This window comes from Manis pentadactyla, chromosome 2, assembly GCF_030020395.1.
Source record: "Manis pentadactyla isolate mManPen7 chromosome 2, mManPen7.hap1, whole genome shotgun sequence".
Classification (NCBI taxonomy): domain Eukaryota; kingdom Metazoa; phylum Chordata; class Mammalia; order Pholidota; family Manidae; genus Manis; species Manis pentadactyla.
The window spans coordinates 42142676-42165823 of record NC_080020.1 but is presented as its reverse complement, the minus strand read 5'-3'; the positions used below and the strand labels follow the sequence as shown (position 1 = coordinate 42165823).

Genomic DNA, 23148 nt, shown 5'->3' with positions numbered 1-23148 from the left:
AGGGAAGGAACAAAGAAGGTTTAATGCTCTGACTCCTGTTTAGGTGCAGCTCAGGACTCTGCCAGGGGCCATCATTAGCAGTGGGTTTGCACAGGGATTACATTTTTATATTTTATTCCAATGCGTTAGTTTTTGGAAAAAAAAAAGTTAATTAAATGATGCTGATAACTCCTGAGCTCTGACTGACATAGTGCAATTTAAGATTCATTCTGCAAAGCCTGGTGCGTCGGGGTGGCAGCCGGGAATTCTCGCGTCTATTTTATATTGCTTAATGAAAGTGAAATGTTATCTGCCACCAGTGGTAGTCATATTTGGCTCTTAATTATTGCAATATCAATTCCACTTTTTTTAGTCAAGATTTTGTGAAAAGAGTGGATGGGATTTGGGTCTGCAGACTTGACCTACTTCTTTCCTAAGTATAGCTACTTTAAGTTGATTAATATAATAGCGTTGTTGGGGGAAGGAGAAGGGCAGGGGTGGGGGACCAAGTCATGGAGAATGCAGAGTCCGAATGATCATAGTGGGTATGAAGGTTGCAGAAAAGCTGAAGTTGCCACTATGCCAGGGCTATCAGCAAGGTGGGTGCTTAGCAGGCAACAGACCAAAGTAATATCATCACTGAGTCAGGCTAGGTAGATAAGCAAAGGCGCCCTGCTGACAAGGGACAGGCCTGGGCTTTGTGTCCATGGTTTCAATAACACCAACCCTCTAGGCATACCCTTCAAGGAGAAAGTGGTCTCAGATTCAAGAATTCCAGTGAATTGGCTCTTCATGCTGTGGAGTCTCAATGACTCTTCCGCAAAGCTTCAGGGTCTCTCCAAACATTCTCACTCACCTTGCAGAGCTCTCACGAGGCTGTCTTGTGATTTATGTGTGTGTGCTTGTCCTCCTCACTTTGACATGAATGGAAGTGAGTATGTACATATGGGTATGACTTAATCATTGCCATACTGCTAACTCTTAGCAGAGAAGCCCTGGAGAGAGTAAGGGCTGGGAAAATTGGGTCTGAGTGACAGATAGAAGGAATGAGGCTGCTTCCTTTGTGCAGGGCAGACCCTACCTTGGACAAATCCCAGTCCCTCATGTTCTGCTCAGAATCACAAGGCTGCAGTCAGTGATTGTCTCTTTCCACTCCAACTCCCTCTGTGCCACACAATAGGGTGGGGTTGGGGTGGCCACATTTTTTGTTTGTTTTAGTTCTAACAAAGGAGAAGTGAGTTTGGATACATTTAGTCTAGTTTTAGGGGGATGGGCTTATGCGTAGTCCTTTGACCGTCTAGTTAGATCACTGCTAGCTGTGCTGGGGCAGGGATGGCTCCCAGCAGGGCTTGTGTCTTGTGCTGGTTCACCCACATCATCACAGGAAGTGGACTGCCTAGTGTGGAAGTCATATTTCACTAGTGCCAGAACACTGATGACAAACTGGTTAATGAGTGTTGAGTCGAAGAGTATTTTGATTATTCACTGTACAAGAAAATCTGAAATACCACATAAGATTGATAAAGCTTTTCCCAAAATTTACAACTCTAACAATTTCTTTACATCACCAATAATCAATTGGGAACATGAAAGATGGTTTTCTAACTTATCAATTATCTGTAACAAGTATTTTGACCATCTGTACTAGAGGAAAGACTATCTCTTTATTCTTTCCATAGATAATAACATTACAAACTGATCGTCACATTAAAAGACAATCAAAGGGGATGCAGCCAACAAGTATAGAAAAACAAATTATCATGGAAGCTTAGTAGTAGTTATTTAATACAAAATTTTAGGTTTTCTTCTGGATTTTGTAAAGTTTGCATTAACTGCTTTTTAAAATTTGCAATTTGTTTTGGTTTCTTTTCTTACCCTAATTAATATTCATTTCATCCCTAAATTGCATAAGATTCAGGCCCCATAAAACCTGGATCTGCCTTTGGTAAAAGAGCTTTGAAAAGAGTGTTGATAACTGCCTGAAATTTTATGGGGCTATTGTTGTTACTGTTATTCTGGGTAGGGTGCTGTGTCATGTTTTGATCCCTGAACTCCATGGGTATGCCATGACCACAAAGGGAAGGCATTGGCTCTCTAACTGGAACCACATATTCCTCCTTAACTGGCACCTCTGCTGGCATCAAGCAGGGTCTGTCCTGGTTGAAGCTCTCAGGCAAAGCTCATTGTTGGTGAGGCTACCTTCCGGTTTCTGCCGCCCTGCCCTCCTTCCTAGGCTCCCACCTTCCTCCGTCTCTCACCTTTCCAGCACTAACACATCTGGGCTGAATCCCTTCTTGGAAGATTTGCCTTCTTGCAATGATGACATTGACCCAACCCAAAACCACCATCAAAATCTCAGCATCAGCAAGTGTTTTAGTTGGAAAACAGCATATTTAAAATTATAATTTTATATATGGAAAATGAAAAAAAGATGTAGAATTTCAAACATTATGGGAAGCGTGAGATTCTTAGGTTTATTAATAGGGACAAGTTAAGAAAAGGCAGGGAGACACTGTCCCATTCCTTTGAATTCTGTACCTTTTATTGAGGTCTAACTGCTCAGATAATCTCAAACTAGAGAGGAAGGAAAGACTTTCCTATGACAGAAATTCACCCTAGATGTTAATGGCTGACAAATTTACTCCACAGGGCTTGCATTTTTCCAAGGACTATCTAGAAAGAGTGATAGTTATAGTTAGAAGGAAAACAGGCTACTGAAGGTGGAACATCAGGCTTCCCTGGGAAGTGGGTGCTGAGAATGTCTGGAATGCTGGTGGGATTAGAGCACACAGGTAGGTGATGACCATTTTACCAAAGAAGAAGGCTTTTTCTAGCATTAGAAGCTTTCCAAGGGTCTGGAACTCTGCTCCTGCATGCTTTGGACAGGCAGGGGAAGGAGGAAAGAAGGGGGATCAAAGAACCGTGGTAACATTTAAACGGATTTCTGATTCTGAGGCTCAGCTCCAGGGTGGGTAAATGAGATAGGGATGGGCACCGAATCCTGAGACTGAATCATTCAGCTGCCAACTCACAATGGAGAAAAGACATAAGCAAGACAGGTCTTTTCCTCCCTCCTGGCTCCCTTTGCTGGTTACTGTTTTGAAGAGAAGGGATTGACAGCCCTTTGTTTTCAGGTACGTAGTGGGAAGAAAAGAAAAATCAAACCAGTGTTCTTGTAAAAGCTTCACTTCTAATCGTCTCTGGATACCTGGCTGATGAAAGCAAGAACAAGTCCAAAGGCAGTTAAAAAAGAAAAAAAAAACCACACAGCTGTTAAGGGAAATCAGTAGTTACGCTCCTCTCTCTCGCTGTCCTCAGTGTTACCATGTGGCCATGGCATGGCCCTCTCCGCGTGGGCCCTTAGCTTGCACTGCTGACGCCGTGGCCTCGACAACTTGGGGGACGTGGAATCAAGGGTAGATTCCAACAACAGAGAGGATGCTGGTCTGTGTCGCCTTTAACTCAAGCGATGGGTGTGGAGCTCCTGGCACGGACCAGGCTCTGCTTAGGCCTCAAGGGGCAGACAGGCCAAAGGTGCCTGATACACTTGCGTTCGTTCACATGCTGAGGCCCTAAAACCGTACACATAATACACCAAAACACATGGCAGTTAGAGTTAAGTGACCCCGAGGAGGGCGAGAGTGATTTCTGCTAAGGTGACCCGGCTTCATGGAAGAGGGGCCTTCACACTGAGCCTTAAAGATGGACACGGTGAGGTAGATTAGGTAGAGTAAGTATTTTAAGTGGAGTGAGCAGCACGAGTCAAGGTCTGGAGGGGGCCATGTAGCAGGCAAGAGCTGACCCGGCTCTGAGCAGGACGAGCGTGACGAAGAAGGGACAGATGTGGAGGGCTACAAATGCCAGATCAAAAAATGTGGCCCTTATGGAAGGCCACAGTGCTACTGCTACCCCTTCCCTGGCCCTTCCCATGGGCCCCCGAATGCCTGGGGAGAAGATGACTGTCCTAGGATGAAAAAGGAAATGAACATCTTGGGAAGGGGACCTCGAGGAAAGGTGGTTTGTCTGATTATCAGTGTGACAGCTTGGGGATTATCTGGTCCCCTCCACTTGCCTCCTTCTTCCTCTCATTGTCCAGTTTTTGGTTATTACACCATCTTAATCCACCCCGTGGCTTCTCCCTGTGTGATTCGTGATGACTGCTTCTTGGTCTTCTGGAAGGCTCAGCGGGAGCGCCTCTTCCTTGCCCAGATGCCCGCCCTCTCACTCGGAATGGTGCTCCTCGGTCCTGGCTTTCGCCCCCGTCTGGACCCCCAACACCCAGGCACAGGCTTTGCTCACTGTCACGCTCGGTGAAGGCCACTGAACCGCTGAGGCTGCAGCCTTCCTGGCGGGGGCTTCCTCCTTTCTATTTACCCTTCTCAGGGTCTGGTAGAACTCAGCTCCCAAGACTAGGCAGCAGAACGTGCTGGTGGTCAGATTACTGATATCTCTCCCAGAAGGGGCCTCAGAGACACAAACAGAAGCCGCCACAGGCCGCTGCACAAGTACCTCGCCTGGCAGCTGAGGCTGCTTCCGAAGGCACCACCAGCCACGAAGTTACTCCGGTCAACATCGAAGGCATCACCATGATTCTTCTCTCTCTCTCTCTTTTTCCCCGCATCCCTATAGTCTATTCTCCACAGAGTAGCCAGAATCATCTTTTAAAAATGCAAATCGGATCATGTCATCTCCACCCCACTTCCTACTTCAAACGCCAATGGCTGTCCATTGCAATAAGAATACAGTTTTACACTTTCCAACATGGATGGTGTGACCCTGAAGCCTCTGTCCCCTACCTACCTCTCTGACCTCCTCCTAGATGGTTTTCCCATGAGCTCACCACCCTCCAACCACACTGGACTTCTATCAATCCCTTAAACCAGGTTATTGCTCCTATCAGGGCTTTTGCACAACTCTTCTCTGACTGGAACACTTCTCCCCAGACCTCCATGTGGCTGACCTCACCATTCAGGGCCCCATCTCCATGTCACCTAAGAAGAGAGGTTTTGCTATGACTCTGTCTTGTGAGGCTTCCTAACCCTCTTTCCACCAACCATAGTTCTTATCCTGTTAGATTTTACTTAAAGCATTTGATGCTACTTGAAGTCATTATTTTTTATTTGTCCACACAATTTATTTGAAGTTCCCTATCAGACCACAAACGCAACAACTAGGGCTTGGCTTATCCCCACAGTTTTCTTTTCCTTAGCCAAACGGTTCCTGGCACATAGTATGCATTCACCAAGTATTTGCTGAATGACATTTCTCTCTCTTACAGACCTACAGATCCTTTGCTAGGTTTGAGGGCCTGAAGTCAACGTTCCTGGTAAGAGAGTTTCCAAGAGCTTCTGTCCAGCACAGAGGAGTCTGAACTTCAGACCTAGTAACAAGCAATGGCCAGGAGGAATCTACTGGGGGATGGCCAGAAGTTACACAGCAAGGCCTACACAGTAATTCTAAGTCAAACCCTAGTGAATGTGCAAAGGTTCCGATAACTTAGATCCAGCACACAGAGTACTTAATATAAGCATTTGAATTGGTAAAGGAACATTATTGGCTCTCATTTTTTGATGTGCTTCTCCAGAGCTTGTCAAAGATGAAAGACACCTCGTTTCTTCTCCTCCAGACTTACTGAATCAGTGCCTATGAGCTGGGCTACAGGCATCTGTATTTTTAAGAAGTATCAATAGAAATGACAAATGAACCAACAGCTCAAAGTAATGGTTCTTTCACTGTTTGGTAGGCATTGGATTTATGTGTTTAGATTTTACAAAATATGGCTACCAGGTCCCACCCTAAAGCACCATGACCTAAAGCTTTCAATCTTGTTTGTAAGTCAGGCACTGGCCATCATAACAAATATGTGTGTGGTATCTTACAGATACGTAAAACATTTCCCCAAACCATTACTTGATTCTGGGCCTGGGTGTGAGACCTCAGCCCATCACACGGGATCTATATTCCCTGGAGAACCCCAACTGTGGCCACCATTTACCCAGTGAAGCTTTGTAGCAATGGGAGCTGAGAGGGTTTTCTGTGCAGCCACTTACCGTAACTCCAAGATGCTGGTCACGTTTCGAGAGGGGAAGATGCGCCGGATGTAATTGAAGTCACCAACAAAGAGGCTGCCATCGGTTCCCACAGCCAGAGCTACCGGGGCCAGCAGCTTGTTGCCTTCAGCCAGGCCAGTGCAGCTGGGACAGGAAATGCTCCGGCGGCGGCCGTTGCCCATGATGCTGGTGATGATGGCAGGCTGCTGAGCCAGGAACTGGTTCTCCCCGGTGCCCTTGTGCAGGATTCCTGGGGAGCAGAAGTGGGCGTGGTTACTGCAGCCCTCTGGGGAGCACACATCTGTTGGCCTACTGAGGATGAAGGGAAGTGACAGGGGGAAGAGAAACTGCAGGAAACATTGACCTTTGGAAGAGCACCCCAATTTCCTCATGAGGCTGAGAGAGCTGTAATGGGCTGGGCAAACCCCAGGGCTTCGGTGTTGGGTAGGGATTATTGAGGAATTGTGAGGTACACTAAGGCAGATGGTTTGGGAAAAGCAGTCCAACAGTCTTTGGCATTTAAATGGAGAAGGTGGGAAAACCTTCAATATTCTGGACATTTGATGAAAGATGGCTAAGGGAAGGAGAGGGGCTACTACTTAAGTGTCAAGGCTGGAAAGAAGGTTTCCGAGGAGAGCCTAGGCTGTATTTGGGAAAGGAAATGCGCTCACATACCACTTTTAACATTGAGGATGTGATGTTTATCCAGGGACCAACCGCCGAGGTTAGAAGGATCCAACTCAAATCCCTGAAGGAGGGCTGTTCTTTTCTCCCACAGGATTAGACTGGGGCAGGTCTCATATTCAAACCCAACAGACACTGAAAAACAAAAGGGGGTGGGCAGAGCAGGAGACAAGAGAGTTTACTTGATTGCTCCACAGTTCTCCAGGAGGAAAAAGAAACTTTCATGTGTTCGAGGTAATAGAGATTCTGTTTCAAAAACTCATGAAGGAGGCAGGCTGATTGCTTTTCTCCTTGTGATTCCACACAATATTAAATTCAGATTTCAAGCTGAACTCAACTTTGAAACTTTACACAGTAGTACTCTGTGGGGATGGAAAGACCTTTTCAATGAACAGCTGGTTTTCAAAAATGACCCCAATGACGTGGAGGAGATGAATCATTTAAAAATTGAATACAGCTCTTCTTTGGAGATGCAAAGGAGGCTATTTCTCAGCCTGCTGTTCATGGCATGCACTTATTCTATTTTGTGTGATTTATTTTTGCTTACTTGGAGAAAGGGCTATGGAACTTTTGTGGCTCATTTATAAGGAGATTCTGGAGGCAACAGTTTGTATAAGTCAAGGCATTTTGCACGTTCACTCAGAATTCCAGAGAGTGCTTGGTAAGGCCGGCCTGGGGAGACAGCCTGCCAATTATGTGGCAATTCAGTGAAGAAGAGAATACACACACACACACACACACACACACACACACACACACAACCTGTAAAAATCTGGCATTTGCCACATGGACAAATGGGACAAAGAACTTTTGTTAACTGTGCTCCTGCTCATCCTTCTTTGTGGCTCCATTTTCCCCAAGTGTAAAACAGACCAAGTGAATCCTCATTTCTCAGAGACGTGGGTAAGGACAGATGAGAGAAAATGCTGAGATGCTGTACAGTTTTAATTGGAACATTGCTTTAGAAGTATGAGGCATTGTTATTATTGCTGCTCCTATGACAATAAATTCTTAGCTGCGTGTATCACCTTTGGGGATTCTCCACAGCATCTTTTAAATTCTGAGACACAGAAGTACCAACATGAATGGAAGATACATTTTATCTTTAAAAAACCCCCTATATTTCCTAGCTTGTCCTCTGAAAATTCCAAGAGACAGTGACCAACCCAGTAGCAAAGAGAATTGCTAGTGCCTGGCTTGTGGCTTTGAAATATTATTTCTCATTAAAAGGAATCAGGTCTCCTTGAAGAAATGGCTGGAGTAAGAAATGAACAAGATGAGACAAGGCTATTTTATCATACCAGATAGCAGGGAAGGAGTCCAAATATTCTAGGGTTATGTTGAAAGAATTTAGGGGTCAGCTTGAAGAGGCTTGCACTGACCAAAGGTGGGACAATTTGATCATTAAAGATAACAACTTCAATGGACTGAAACAGATACATTTCATTCTATGAATTCATAATGGTATTTAAAAACATCAATTTGACACCAACTTATTATATTGAAGAATAGTAAATAAGGGGAAAGAATTAAGCATTTATCCTTTCTTTTTTAGTTGAACTGTACCTCAAAAAGCCAAGTAGTTAATGAGAATGTATCTCTATATAAATATAGTCCAGCTAAGAAATGAAGAAACAATGATAGAATTAAAGTGTCATTTTACAGTCCCTAATAACCTAATGGATCTAGGCAATGAGCATCAATGGCTGCTGAAATCACCAAAGTGTAGACAGGTTGATGTTAGGTGCCTCCTGACAGAAGCAGACAGCACCAGCTAACAAGTTGTTTTGCCCAAAAAAAAGTCAAGGAATAAAATACCTAGGAATAAATTTAACCAGGGAGGTGAAATATCTGTGTACTTAAAACTATAAGACATTGATGAAAGATATTGAAGATGACACAAATGAATGGGAAGTTCTTCTGTGCTCATTGATAGGAAGATTTAATATAGTTAAAATGTCTATATTGCTCAAATTGATCTACAGATTCAATGCAATCTCTACCAAAATTCCAATGGCATCTTTCTCAGAATTAGAACAAACAATTCTAAAATTTGCATGGAACCACAGAAGACTTCAAATAGCCAAAGCAATCTTGATAAAGAAGAATAAACCTGGAGGCATTATGTTCTCTGAATTCAAACTATAGTACAAGGCTATAGTAACCCAAACAGTATGTTACTGGCATAAAAATAGACATATAAATCAGAACAGAACAGAGGGCTCAGAAATAAACCCACACATATATGGTGAGTTAATTTACAACAAAGGAGCCAAGAACATACAATAGGGAACAGAACAGACAGTCTCTTCAATAATAGTGTTGGGAAAACTGGATGACCACATGCAAAATACAAAAGAATGAACTGTACCAGTATCTTACACCACACACAGAACTTAACTCAAAATGGATTAAAGACTTGAATATAAGACCTGAATCCATAAAACTTCAGAAGAAAACATAAGCAGTAAGCTCCTTGACATCAGTTTTGGTGATTTTTGGTTTCGACACCAAAAGCAAAGGCAATAAAAGCAAAAATAAACAATTGAGACTACATCAACCTAAAAAGCTTAGGCAGTAAAGGAAACCATCAATGAAATGAAAAGGCAACCTACTGAATGGGAGAAAATATTTGCAAATGATATGTCTGATAAGGGTTTAATATCCATAATATATAAAGAGCTCACAAGTCAAAAGCAAAAAAACCAAAAAAACAAACAATCTGATTTAAAAATAGGCAGAAGATCTGCAAAGACATTTTACCAAATAAGGCATACAGGTAGCCAATAGGTACATGAAAAGAGGCTTGATAGCATGAAATCATCAGGGAAATGCCAATCAAAACTACAATGAGATATCACCTCACACTGTTAGAATAGCTATTATCAACAAGACAAGAAATAACAAACAAAATCCCTGATTCAAACAGATATATGCATCCCTATGTTTATTGCTACATTATTTACAGTAGTCAAGATATGGAAGCAACCAAAGCATCCATCAATAAATGAATGGATATAGAAGAAGTGGTATTTATACACAATGGAATATTATTCAGCCATAAAAAGAAAGAAATCATGCCATTTTTGACAACATGGATGGACTTAGAGGGTATTATGCTAAATTAAATAAGCCATGTGGAGAAAGACAAATACCATGTGATTTCACTTACCTGTAGCATCTAAAAACAAACAAAACAAAATGAACAAAATAGCAGTAGACTCATAGACAGTGAGAAGTGGCTGGTGGTTACCATGAGGAAAAGGTTGGGATGGGTAGTTGAGGGGGATAGAGGGGCACAAAAATTCTCAATCAATATAAGTTGGCCACTGGGATGGTAGTACAGCATGGAGGGTATAGCCAATGATTCTATAACATCTTCCTCTGTTGACAGATAGTAGCTGCACTACGGGGTGAGGATTTAATAATGTGGATAACTGTTGAGCCACTGTGTTGTATACTTGAAACTAATATAAGATTGTATGTCAAGTATACTTCAAAAAAAAAAAGACAAGAAATAACAAGTGTTGGCAAGGATGTGGAGAAAAGGGAACTCTTGTGCACTGGAGATAGGAATGTAGATTGGTGCAGACTCTGTGGCAGACAATATGGACATTACTCAAAAAATTAAAAAGATAACTAGCATATGATCCAGCAATTCTGCTTTTGGGTATTCATCTAATAAAATGCAAACACTAACTTGAAAAGATATATGCATCCTACGTTCACTGCAGCAGCATTCACAATAGCCAAGATATGAAGACAACCTGAGTGTCCATCAATGGATGAACTGATGAAGAAGATGTGTGTGTGTACAGATATATTCTTATATACGTACATGTATGTGTGTATATGCATGTATACACATACACACAATGGAATATTATTTAGCCATGAAAAAGAACAAAATCTTGCCATTTGTGACAACATGACCTTGAAGGTGTTATGCTCAGTGAAGTAAGTCTTACAGAGAAGGACAAATTTCTTATGATCACTTATATAAGGAACCTAAAAGCAGTAGCAAACAGCCCAATTTGCAGACACAGAACAGACTGGCGGCTGCCAGACGTGGGGAGTTGGGGGGTGAGTGAAATGGCTAAAGGGGATTGAAAGGCACAAACTTCCAGTTGTAAATAAGTCAGTCCTGGGGATGTAATGTACAGCACAGGAGTTATAGTCAATAACCTTGTATGGTATATTTGAAAGTTGCTCAGAGAATAAATCTTAAGAGTTCTCATCACAAGAAAAAAAACTGTGACTATGTATGGTGATAGATGTTAACTAGACTTACGGTGATAAGTCATTTCACTATATATATAAATATTGAATCATTATGTTGTACAACATAATATAATGTTGTATGTCAATTGTTACTTAAAAAAAGTATATATAGATTAAAAAAAAAATCAAACCTGGACATGAGAAAGCCTCAAGATATCAAACAGGGGAATATGTTAAACAGCCATATATATGCAATCAGAAAACAAACCAGACTATGGGAAATCCTATAAGTAAAAACACAATTTCTTCCATAAATAAATAATAAAACTTAAAAGAGCTAGAGATGAAAGGGAAAACAGTTAAGTCAATCAGTTGCAAAGGTGGATCTTATTTGCATTCTGATTTAAAGTACTAACATTTTATGATATTCATGAGATTCAAATATTAAATAATGGGCTATTTGATATTAAGAAATTACTGTTTTTTGGTGATGACATTGTTATGATTTTAAGTATTTTTTAGACATTCTGAAATATTACAGATGAAATGGTGTGATGTATGTGACTTGCTACAGAAAAATATGGAAAGCAGGTGAGTGGATGAGGGTATGTGGAAAGAATGATTTTCATCACGACTGATAATGGTAGAAGTTAGAGTAAATGGGGGTACATTATAATATTTAGTTTACTTTCTGATGTTGGCTATCATTTTGATATTGGCTAAAACCTGATATATATATAGATTAGCTACAGTTCATATTAAATGCACTACTTACTCCAATAACTTATTACTATCTTTATTAAGTTACTAAACTCCACTTGCTGATGGAAGAGGCCGTATCCTGAGCATGTTAACCTGCTAGATGCATGGCTTTAGGCATCTTACCCTCTCCATCCTGTCCCATCTGCGCAGTGGGGACTATGAGAATGCCTACTTGATAGCGTTATTGAGCAATTACCTAATACAAAAAATTTAGCACAACAGTCTGCACAAAAGGAGGGTCTCTGATAAACACTGGCTGCCAGTTCCAGGGACAAGTTCTGAGTTTGCTGGTTTCTTACTTTGGTAACTTACTACGATTCTTGAAAATCATAAGCCTACTGGTGAAGAGAATACAGGATTCTGGATTTTAACTATTCCCAGGCAGCTTTCTATGAGGAGGAAAATACATTGGGTAGGTTGATATTAATCTACAGCTCACACTTCTATAGCTTTTCTTCTTCCTCCCTAATTATAACCCTTTAGTAGAATTCGTGTCTCATATAGAAAATTACCGAGTATCATAATTCTTCCAAGTGGTAAAGATACCTCAAGACAAATGCTGGGCATAGAAGCTACAGGGCATAAATATGCAAAGAAATAAAAAGCTAACCATTTCAAACAATAAGGCTTCCCTCTCACTTACCAACTTTACATTTCCCTGTATGGCCCCGGAAGATGACTGGTTAGCCAGAGACGGGTAAGATTCCTCAAGGGAGGAACAACCTAAGATAGGCACAGTCGCAGGGGGGCCATCAGGTGAGAAATTGGGGATCAACAGAGGTGAGGCTTAGAATCTCACCCCTCCTGTTTTGAGAGAAATCTTCTGCATCCGTGGATGTTTTGTTGCCCTGGTCTAGCTTGGATTAATACTTAGTCTATAGGCACACACCTGATCATCTACATTTGCCCTCTTACAGCACTAAATTATGTTTTCTACCTTTATCTTGCATCTACCTACCACTTCAGCATTTTATTAAAAAAAAATAATAATAATAAGGGAGAAATGTGGGATTCACATATAAATCAAGTATAAAAATCAAACGAATAATCATATCTGACTTGATTGTTTATAGTTCATGATGCGTGATCAAAACTGAAAGTTTCTGTGATGACTGCCCTTGCACTGTTCACCATGTAAGAACTTATTCACTATGTAAGAACTTGTTCACCATGTAAGAACTTGTTCGTTATGCTTCAGAAGATTGGAGACTGTTGAGAATTAGGCTTGGGGTTGATTAATGATTGTGCATTGACTCCCCTATACAGAATTTTATTGTTGTTAACAACCATTTGATCAATAAATATGAGAGATGCCCTCTCAAAAAAAAAAAATCTACAGCTCACAACTCCTCAGACTCATAAATGTAGGACCCTCCTCTTATGGTGGTTTTTCCTAAGTGGGAATTGTGTTTCCCTCAAAGGCAAAGCCTGAAATGTAGCATGTGGCTTTCAATCCCCTCTAGCTCCACTTTCTGAATCTCATGGTACACTCTGTGCCATTTGCCAGTGCTCTCTGTGGCACATGAGCTAGCCCCTGCCCACCTCTCTCCCTTTTCTCAAATATGCTCCTTCTTCACTACATTCCAGCCACACTGGCCTTCTCTTTGTCCTTCAAACACACCTCACTTTTCTCACTTTTTCTGCCAGGAAAAGAATGTTCTTTTCCTGACTCCCACATGGCTCCTTCTTGTCATTCAAGTCTTTGCTTAAATGTCACCTGCTGAGGAACCTTCTCTGAATGCCCACCCACAGTTGCCCCTCCTCCCTATCATTTTTTAACATTTTCATGTTAGCACTTATCACTGCTTAGTATTTTCTTGTCCAGTCTGTGTTTATTATCTAGATTCCTCACCAGAACAGAAGGTTCATGGAAGAGGACTCTTGTCTATCTTATTGGCCACTGCATTTCTATCTACTAGAATAGTATTTAGCACCTCCTAGGAACTCAATAAATACTGGTCAAATTAGTGCATGGCTAAGTCTAAAAAATCAATAAGGGGTCAAAACTGAAACATACCAACAGCATCAGAGAGTCCATAAACCCTTTGGCCGTATGCATCCGTCTTGTCCCATATGAAGGTGTAGGCGAGGTTGGGAGAGGCCTGGAATGATTTCTGGAAGAGATGTCCCTCTACAGCTACCATCAGATGGACCTTGATCAGGTTCAGGGGCACCGTGGACTGGGTCATGGTGATCTTCAGCAGGGACTTGTAGCCTGCAGTCCTGGAGCTCAGGTAGCGAAGCTTCACATTGGAGCCAGGGAGTTCAATTTCTTCATGAAGAACCTGGAGAGGAAACACATGGTGGCCACGCTGCATCAGCTGCTCCCCGGCAGGTGGGCTGTTCACCCCAACGCTGCTTGTTGGCACCCTCATGGAAGCATCACGCCTTATGTGGGGTACAAGAACCATTTCCCATGACCGAGAAAAAAAATAAAAACAACAACCAAAACTTTATCCTACACCATGGAGTGAAGGGGCTGAGGTTATGATTTTTGGATTAATAATTATTCCTGGTCACTGTTGTGTTTCTTTTTAAAAACCACACTGCTGGCAAAAGATGTAAATAAGAACAGCAGGCTTTATAGCTAGCTGCATGCAAGGAGGCCACGAGAGGCTGTAATTATATGAACCTGCAACTTCCACTGACAATTGGTATAAAGCAACAGGGAGGCAATAATGTAATATGCCCTCTGTTGTAACACCGATGTAGATCATTAAAGTGCCTCTTATCATGTATCTCTGTGACTAACAGGAATAAAAAGCAATTTGGAGGTGGGTTGCACATATGTATATTGTTTTTATTTTATTAAAAGCTCCAGTGACTGCCAAACTGCAACAACTATCTGGAAACATCTGGAATGTCCAGGAGAAATTCAGTTTTCTCTACAGCGACTACAAATTTTATTGTGTTTCTCCTTTTTGTCTCTCCCCCTTAATATTAGTTTCTGGCTTCTCAGGGAGGGAGACTGGTGGGAGGGAGCTGGTTGACCAGTTTGGAGGGGCCTGCTTAGGGACCCCCCTTCCTACCTGGGTCTCAGGCACGATGGGATTCTGCGCAGGGGCAGCACTGAAGAAGGTGGACAGCGGGGAGGCGATGATGATGGGATCTGGCCGGAGAAAGCCACTCAGGTCACAGCTGGGGATGGAGTTCTCCTCGGTCTTCATCACCAGGGTGTCCGTGGCATAAAAGCTATTCCACGGCAGCCACACGGTGCGCTCCTGGCTCATGAATGGGGCTCGCTCGAAGTGCAGGGTCAAGGAGGCGCCCCCGTTCGCGATCAAGTCAAACCTGGAGGGGGCAAGCGGGCTCACTGAGAAGTGAACACACCTTCAGACAAGGCAGGTGCTCTGACCTCCACACCTGGGGGCAGAGGCAGGTGCAGAGCACGCAGGAGGACGGGAGCTTGGGAAGCACGGGGGCTGAGTAACCCAAACTCCACCACTTACTAGTTGTGCGGCTTTGGGCAAGTTACCAACCCTCTCTGGACCCCAGTTTTTCATCTGTGAAGTGAGAACAATTCTATTGACTTTACAGTGTGCCTGAGAGAACGAAATGTCCTGATGAGTACAGAGCAGGGGGCAGCAAATGAGGCCCATGAGCTCAATCCAGCCCACCACCTGTTTCAGTAAAAAAGAAAGTTTTATTGGAATACAGCCACACCTGTTCATCTACTTATCCGCTCCAGTTATCTTTGTGCTGAAATGGTGGAGCTGAGGAGTTGTAGCAGAAACCATATGGCATGCAAAGCCTAAAAACTATGTGATCTGGCCTTTTGCTGAAAATGGTTCCCCACCCTAGTGTAAAGCTCTTAGCGTCGTGCTTGGCTAGCAGAAGAGTTCCATCAACAGTGCAGCAGTAATGTGACAAAGCTAGGACACAGGGAGGGGCTCATTAAAATTTTCTTCTCATTGACCTGTGCTCATCCTGATTTTTGTTTCCAGTTTCATAGAAACTGTCTTTCTTTTTCTTTCTTCCTTTTTTTTTGAAGGGGGGAATACAATTGACATATAACATTGTATTAGTTTCAAGTGTACATTATGTGATATTTGTATATATTGCAAAATGATCACCACAGTAAGTCTAGTTAACATTCATCATCACATAGCTACAAATTTTTTGGGGCGATGAAAACCTTTAAGATCTACTCTCTTAGCAACTTTCAAATATATAACATGGTATTATTAACTATAGTTACCATGCTGTACATTACCTCTCCAGGATTTGTTTATTTTTTATAACTGGAAGTTTGTACCTTTTGACTACCTTCACCTATTATGCCCTATTTCTGATATTTCTGACAATCATTCTTAAACTATATTTCTGTTTGTTTCTCAAGAGCTGGATGGACATGTGTTACTAGTAAAGTAAAACAAAGGTACTTCTTTCCTAATTAACAGAATAGAAAGAGGTTGATGGAGAGATGTCTCTCAATTTTAAGCTTTACTCCTCCACCAGGATCTCAACTCTTTTAGAGCAGTGGTGTCTTTCTCACTTCAGAATTCCCAGCAGCTGGCAGAGTTCCTGGAGCACAGTAAAAACCCAATTTTGGTAACACTTTTGGTATTTTTTAAATAGACATAAAATGAACAAGCATGTAGGAAGAATTAAGATTGTCAAAATGGCCATCCTGCCTAAAGCAATCTACAGATTCAATACAATGCCTATCAAAATACCAACAGCATTTTTCAACAAACTGGAACAAATAGTTTTAAAATTCATATGGAACCACAAAAGACCCCAAATAGCCAAAGCAATCCTGAGAAGGAAGAATAAAGCAGGGGGGATCTTGCTACCCAACTTCAAGCTCTACTACAAAGCCACAGTAATCAAAACAATTTGGTACTGGCATATGAACAGACCCACAGACCAGTGGAACAGAATAGAGAGTCCAGATATTAACCCAAACATATATGATCAATTAATATATGATAAAGGAGCCATGGACATACAATGGGGAAATGACAGTCTTTTCAACAGCTGGTATTGGCAAAACTGGACAGCTACATGTAAGACAATGAAACTGGATCACTGTCTAACCCCATACACAAAAGTAAATTAGAAATGGATCAAAGACCTGAATGTAAGTCATGAAACCATAAAACTCTTAGAAAAAAACGTAGGCAAAAATCTCTTGGACATAAACATGAGCGACTTCTTCATGAACATATCTCCCTGGGTAAGGGAAACAAAAGCAAAAATGGACAAGTGGGACTACATCAAACTGAAAAACTCCTGTACAGCAAAGGACACCACCAATAGAACAAAAAGGTGTCCTACAGAGTGGGAGAATATATTCATAAATGACAGATCTGACAAAGGGTTGACATCCAAAATATATAAAGAGCTCATGCACCTCAATAAAACAAAAAGCAAATAATGCAATAAAAAAAATGGTCAGAGGAGCTGAATGGACAGTTCTCCAAAGAAGAAATTCAGATGGCCAACAGACACATGAAAAGATGCTCCACATCGCTAGTCATCAGAGAAATGCAAATTAAAACCACAATGAGATATCACCTCACACCAGTAAGGATTGCCACCATCCAAAAGACAAACAACAACAAATGTTGGTGAGGTTGTGGAGAAAGGGGAACCCTCCTACACCGCTAGTGGGAATGTAAATTAGTTCAACCACTGTGGAAAGCAGTATGGAGGTTCTTCAAAAAACTCAAAATAGAAACACCATTTGCACCCCTATGTTTACCGCAGCACTATTCACAATAGCCAAGAAATGGAAGCAACCTAAGTGTCCATCAGTAGATGAATGGATAAAGAAGATGTGGTACATATACACAATGGAATATTATTCAGCCATAAGAAATAAACAAATCCTACCATCTGCAACACCATGGATGGAGCTAGAGGGTATTATGCTCAATGAAATAAGCCAGGCGGAGAAAGACAAGTACCAAATGATTTCACTCATCTGTGGAGTATAAGAACAAAGAAAAACTGAAGGAGCAAAACAACAGAAGACTGACAGAACCCAAGAATGGACTAACAGTTACCAAAGGGAAAGGGACTGGGGAGGATGGGTGGGAAGGGAGGGATAAGCGGGTGGGGGAAGAAAGGGGGCGTTACGATTAGCATGTATAATGTGTGGGGTGGCAGAGGAGGGCTGTACAACACACAGAAGACAAGTAGTGATTCTACACATCTTACTATGCTGATGGACAGTGACTGTAATGGGGTATATGGGGGGAACTTGGTGATGGGGGGAGTCTAGTAAACATAATATTCCTCATGTAATTGTAGATTAATGATACAAAAAAAAATGAACAAGCATGTAGCTTAATATTAAGGTAAATATCATATGTATCATAAGGTACATAAATATTAAGGTAAATATCAGAGCATGCATAGTACAACAGTTTATTTATTACATTAATTTCTTTATATATTTATTTTGGCCACGCATGCTGCTGGGGATGGGTTTGTACAGAATACAAAAGAAAGTCCAATATTTTGAAGTGAAATCATTCCTAGTCGGTATGATAGAATCAAATCATCAATGCGTGTGGCACACACCACTATGTAACATATTGGGGGATTCCTTGGAGCATTCCCAAACAAATCCTGTTACTTCCATGGCTTCATAACCTGGACAAACTGAAGAATCACTGGTCCAGGAGTGTGGATAGATGATCTGGGATGTGGATTTGGGCCATCGTTATTCAGGAAATAGCTGAAAGGGATGGGGCAGCATAAGGTGAGGACACACAGCAGGCCATGGACTCAGAAATGTCCTCTTGTATTCACAGGGCTTTGCAGAGCAAGAACACTGGCTTCTAAGAAAGAACAAGGGCCGTAGTAGCTCTGCATAGTACACAGTCCCAGTCCCAGTGCTTTCAGATAATTAGATTTGGCTGCAAAATATCAGAAACTTAGTGATTATTGAGAATTTGATGTGAATCATCAGGTATCTTTTTGGGTTTCAAGGGTAGGGATATCAGGACAGGGTATGTGGGCTGGTGGTTTTTGAAATTACCTGCAAGGTTACCTTAGGACATTTGAAAATAAGGCCAGACTCTACACTAGAGAAAGGCAAGAATTACAGTTCTTACCTACATGGTACGCCCATGATTTTTCAGACTCCATTTTTATAGAAAAAGAGTCGCATCAGACTTACAGCAACAGTCTTCTCTTTCATTCGGAGTAGAATGCAATAGTTTGTGGTTTTTCTTTTTAGCCCAGGAGTGGGTGTTTTCCCCTTCCCATAGACTTTTTTTTTTTTTGTGATCTTTTTCTTTAAATTTCAACCTCATGCCCAGTGGATTAAGGAAATGACAGAGCTTTCATGTTGATGGTGGTGGTGGGGGTGCTGTATGGGTGATGTTTCCAATCAGCACATAATAGGGAAAGGTTGCCTCCTTCACACAGCAGGGTCATGGCTAAATGTATTTAATTAGACTTCTCTGATTGCACCCCACCCCGTCAAAGCAGGAGTGAAAACAACACAACTCCTGAAGCCACAGATGAAAGCAGAAGGGGGTCACCACAGGACTCCATGTCATGTGGATCCTTGTCACCCTGCACTGCCTTTGATTTAAAATAGGAGTGAATTTCTGAAAGCTACTTTTCCTTCTTTCTAGAATCCGTACTCTCAGCTACCCCCAACACACACACACACATAGAGACACACACGATTTACCTGACACAGAAAAAGGAGGATGATGGCTACTGGCAGCCCTGGATAGGTTGGCCATTGTATTTATTTTTCATTTTTGACACCATACCAAAAAGCAAAATATATCTCTGTGAGGGTCCTCATCAGGGGTCTGGCCTGGTAGGCACTCCAGTCCACAAGGGGAGAGGCCACGTGGCTTCAATCTAATAGCACCCTCTACACCTCTTTGCCTGTATCCTCAGTCCTGAGTAGGCAGAGCCCCATAAAGCTACTTACGTGCCATCTTGGCGGGTGATGGTATAGCCATATTTTGGGTACTTGACAAAAGATACATTCACACCAACCAGGGGAGTCCCATCTGTGGTTACTACTTGGCCTCGGATGAGAGAAACCAAGCTGTGAGAAAAAGAAATACAAGTCTCTGAGCCACACAGAGGAAAACAAGGGGCAAGGGGGCTGCTGAGTTCCCCTTCCACATCACCACCCCCACCCCCACCCATCTGGTTTCGAGGAGAAGACTTTCAACATTAACTTCTAGCTTCACTGGATCACACCTCACACAACTGTCTCAGTGCTGGCTTTCCTGAGGAACAGAATTAGTGACATGAGGGGTGAACTCGTGACTTGGCTGGGTCATGGTGTCCCCGGTGCACATTCCCTCTGCCCTCAGTGCTGCCTCACTTTCACCATCATTGACTTTTGCTCGGCCGGAGCTCTAGGCTGCCCCTCATCAGTCATATTTGAGCTGCCGTCTGACAGAGAGAGCATTATACTCGGGGTGAGAGCTTCCCCATCTGGTTACTCATTTCCTTTTTATTGGCTTTGGAGGAAGGCGATGTTACTCTTCTCCTCTAGGCTGGGATATGAGAGGGAATGGAGGGGAGCACACAGAGGGTTTTGTGAGACTGGGATATATACATAAATTGTTTTTTTTTTTCTGCTCTATAAGAGCAAAAATTTTCACAATTCATGACAGCCTGAGGAAAAGAGAATATTGGAGAATTTTTTCTGGTAGAACTATCTTGGATTGTGGATTTCCTTAACTATATATTTCTCTTATGCCAAATTCCTGCTTTCTTGACAGGGGAGGGTGGTAGCTGAAATACACTCAACTTCTTTCCACTGTCAGAGAAGGCTTCCCTCTCTCCAGATCATAGTAACTAGAACTTTCCAGGGAATGCCAGTATCCAGTTACCTCTGCGAAATCCCATAAAGCAATAGAGATGCCACAATATTCTACTCAAAATCCATGCAGGGAGAATACACACACCTCCTCTCATTAAATTCTCTTGACTTCGGAGGGAAATAGACTACTGAGAAGTTCCATTTTTGCACTGAGCCCCAGCCTATCAGAGAGGACTGACCCTGTATTGTTGGTCTTCAAGCCACTGGGCAATTTGGCAAAGGCAGAGAGGTTCTTGTGCTTCCGAGTTTCTTGGACACACTCCCAATTTCTGAACTAGGTAATCAAGCTGACTTGTTCTTTGCCAGAATTTTGTCCAAATTTGCTTGATTTTTGGAATGCACTTACTTCTGCAATCCGCAGTGACCCAAAAACTGGAGGGATGCTTTCTTCAAGCACCTCTTTTTATTAACAATACCCCTGACTGTTCAACTCCAACACTTTGATGATCTCAGGAGGGTTTAGACTCTTGCACTGACAGTTCTAATTGTCTGTTACTGGCTGCCTAGCAAATGAATCCCATTTTTAGCTGGTTGCAACTACAATGCTAGAGTCTTTTGAAAGTGGAAAACTAATTTATGAAAATAATTCTTCCGTTCAATTCCATTTTCTTATCTTAGTTCAGACTAAGATTTCTTTCAGGCCTTCCCAGACACTATTTTAAAATCAATGATGTGTGTAGATGACCACAAGGGTTTAGATGAGAAAACAAAATTGGGAGTATATTCCACAGTGGGCTTTTGGTCCCCTCCTTTTTAATACAACTGTTATTCTTTTAAATCACTCCTGTAGCATAAGACTTTGCAGAGCACCATAGGAATAAAAGGAGCTGGGCTGCCGATGATTTCTACCCTCTGTTTTTGTAATTCTTCATTGCTGCTGGCTTCCTATCGTTTCTAGGCAATTTGCAGAAAAGATTCAGCTAAGACATGCTATCAGTTCATTTCTATTTATGATTATTGATGTGTAACAATTATCACATTATCTAGATAGTGAGATCTGCTCTATAAATTACAGTGGTGGAGTCAAGGCATTTTGGTTATTTTTGTACACCATTATCTAGGGGAAACGCCTTCTAAAATGTCTTGAGTTAAGTTCTTTTTTTACTCCTAGTTTTGTCCTTCATTTTCTGTCCTACAATAATGCACTGAGAATTCACATGCTTGATGAACTTCAGCCTATGTCTTGGAGTAACATTCGTGTTTCTGAATTATGTATCCATGCTGATGTGCTGACGCGTGGCTCATTTAGGTGGTGTGATCTACTGCTGCCTCCAAAGCTTCAGAGGAGCCTTCTTTAAAGCAAGCATCTTTGCTCAGATCTCTGGGGCTGGTGTAGTCCACCACATATTTTGGAGTCCTGGCCTGCTCCCCTGTATCTTGGCTCTAGCTTAAGGCGCCCTCTGGAGGTGGTAATTATTGTTGAGGAGGATATGACTGAATTTTAAGGGACGAAAATATGAAAAGGAAACTATCAGGAAGTTACTGGATTTAGGGTAGAAATAATGAAGCATTAATAGGAAGCTGAACATGGCACAGGCCTTCAAAAGATGCATTTATAGTATAAGCAAGTTGTATGCCAACCCCTCTGGGAAGCTCATGCAAGGGCCAGTCATGAGTCTCTGGCAATAGGAAATATGTTAATAATAAAAAGGTAACACACCTGCAGAATCCTTGTCCCAGAACTGAGATTAAACAAGCATAGGATATACTATTACTGATCAGAGGTTTGTGTTTTTAAAAATTTTTTTGAGAGGTTCTTGCATTAAAATAATATTATTGTGTGTAGTATATTCTACACATATTATTTGAATTTTACCAATCAATTAAACAAAATTTTTGAGGTTAAATAACTTGCTTAATGTGACACAGCTAGGTGGTGTCAGAGCTAAAATACAAGAGGGCTGAGATCACTTTTTTTATTTCTGCCTTATTTTAGTAAAAGCAGAACAGAGAGAGGCCAAAGTTGCTGGCTCAAGGTGACCTTGTTAAGAACCCTCATATTCAAAGAGCTGCCGGGAAATGGGGCTGCACAGCCTCCCAGGGAGTTCTAAGGAGCTGGAGAATTAATTGGCTGTACCGTTACCGCTGCCTCCCCACCCCCCCCTCGCCAGCCTCTCCCAGGGAGAAGCAGAGTTCGAGCTGTGGCCTGCTGTCTCCTCCCCAAAATCCAGTGTGGAGACTTCAAGATAATTACTTCCAAAGTTAGAGGCTCCTGTAAGAAGTGAAGTCTGGCATTTCCTTCAAGCACAATTTCCTGAGACGCTTCTGAACCTACCTAGAGCTAAGTGAGGATGAAGAGAAGCAGGAGGAAGGTGGTATGACGAGGCTGTCAGAGGGGTAGGGGTGGGGGCACCCTGCTCAAGTTCCTAGGTCCTAGAGGTTTTGAGAAAGAGGACCAACCAGCAGTTCTTATTTCTGCATGGGAAGGAGCAGCCCTAAGAAAATCATGCCTGCCTTCCTCACACCCTCAGAATCAGAAACAGTGCTGAGAAGAGGGTCTGGGGGTGTCTCAAACCACCCTTGCTTGCTTCTCTTCTAACTTGTCCTGGGGGGAAGGGAGGGGCCAAGCTGACTACAAAATAAATCCAGAATTTGCCTCTAGAATATTCATAAGCCTCAAATTAGCAATTGAGAGCA

The 23148-nt window shown here is 42.1% G+C and overlaps 1 protein-coding gene across 12 annotated transcripts in view; it reads right to left on the bottom strand.

Moving 5' to 3' along the window:
* Positions 1-23148, bottom strand: part of TENM2 (teneurin transmembrane protein 2) — a 1165071-nt gene that overhangs the window by 56528 nt on the left and 1085395 nt on the right. For all 12 annotated transcript variants that reach the window (XM_057491503.1, XM_036884772.2, XM_036884776.2 and 9 more), the window contains 5 exons: positions 19603-19722; positions 14726-14987; positions 13714-13981; positions 6705-6848; positions 6030-6279 (listed from right to left, as the gene is read on the bottom strand). In XM_057491503.1, the coding sequence (XP_057347486.1) occupies positions 6030-6279; positions 6705-6848; positions 13714-13981; positions 14726-14987; positions 19603-19722 (1044 nt within the window). The remainder of the gene's footprint in view (positions 1-6029; positions 6280-6704; positions 6849-13713; positions 13982-14725; positions 14988-19602; positions 19723-23148) is intronic.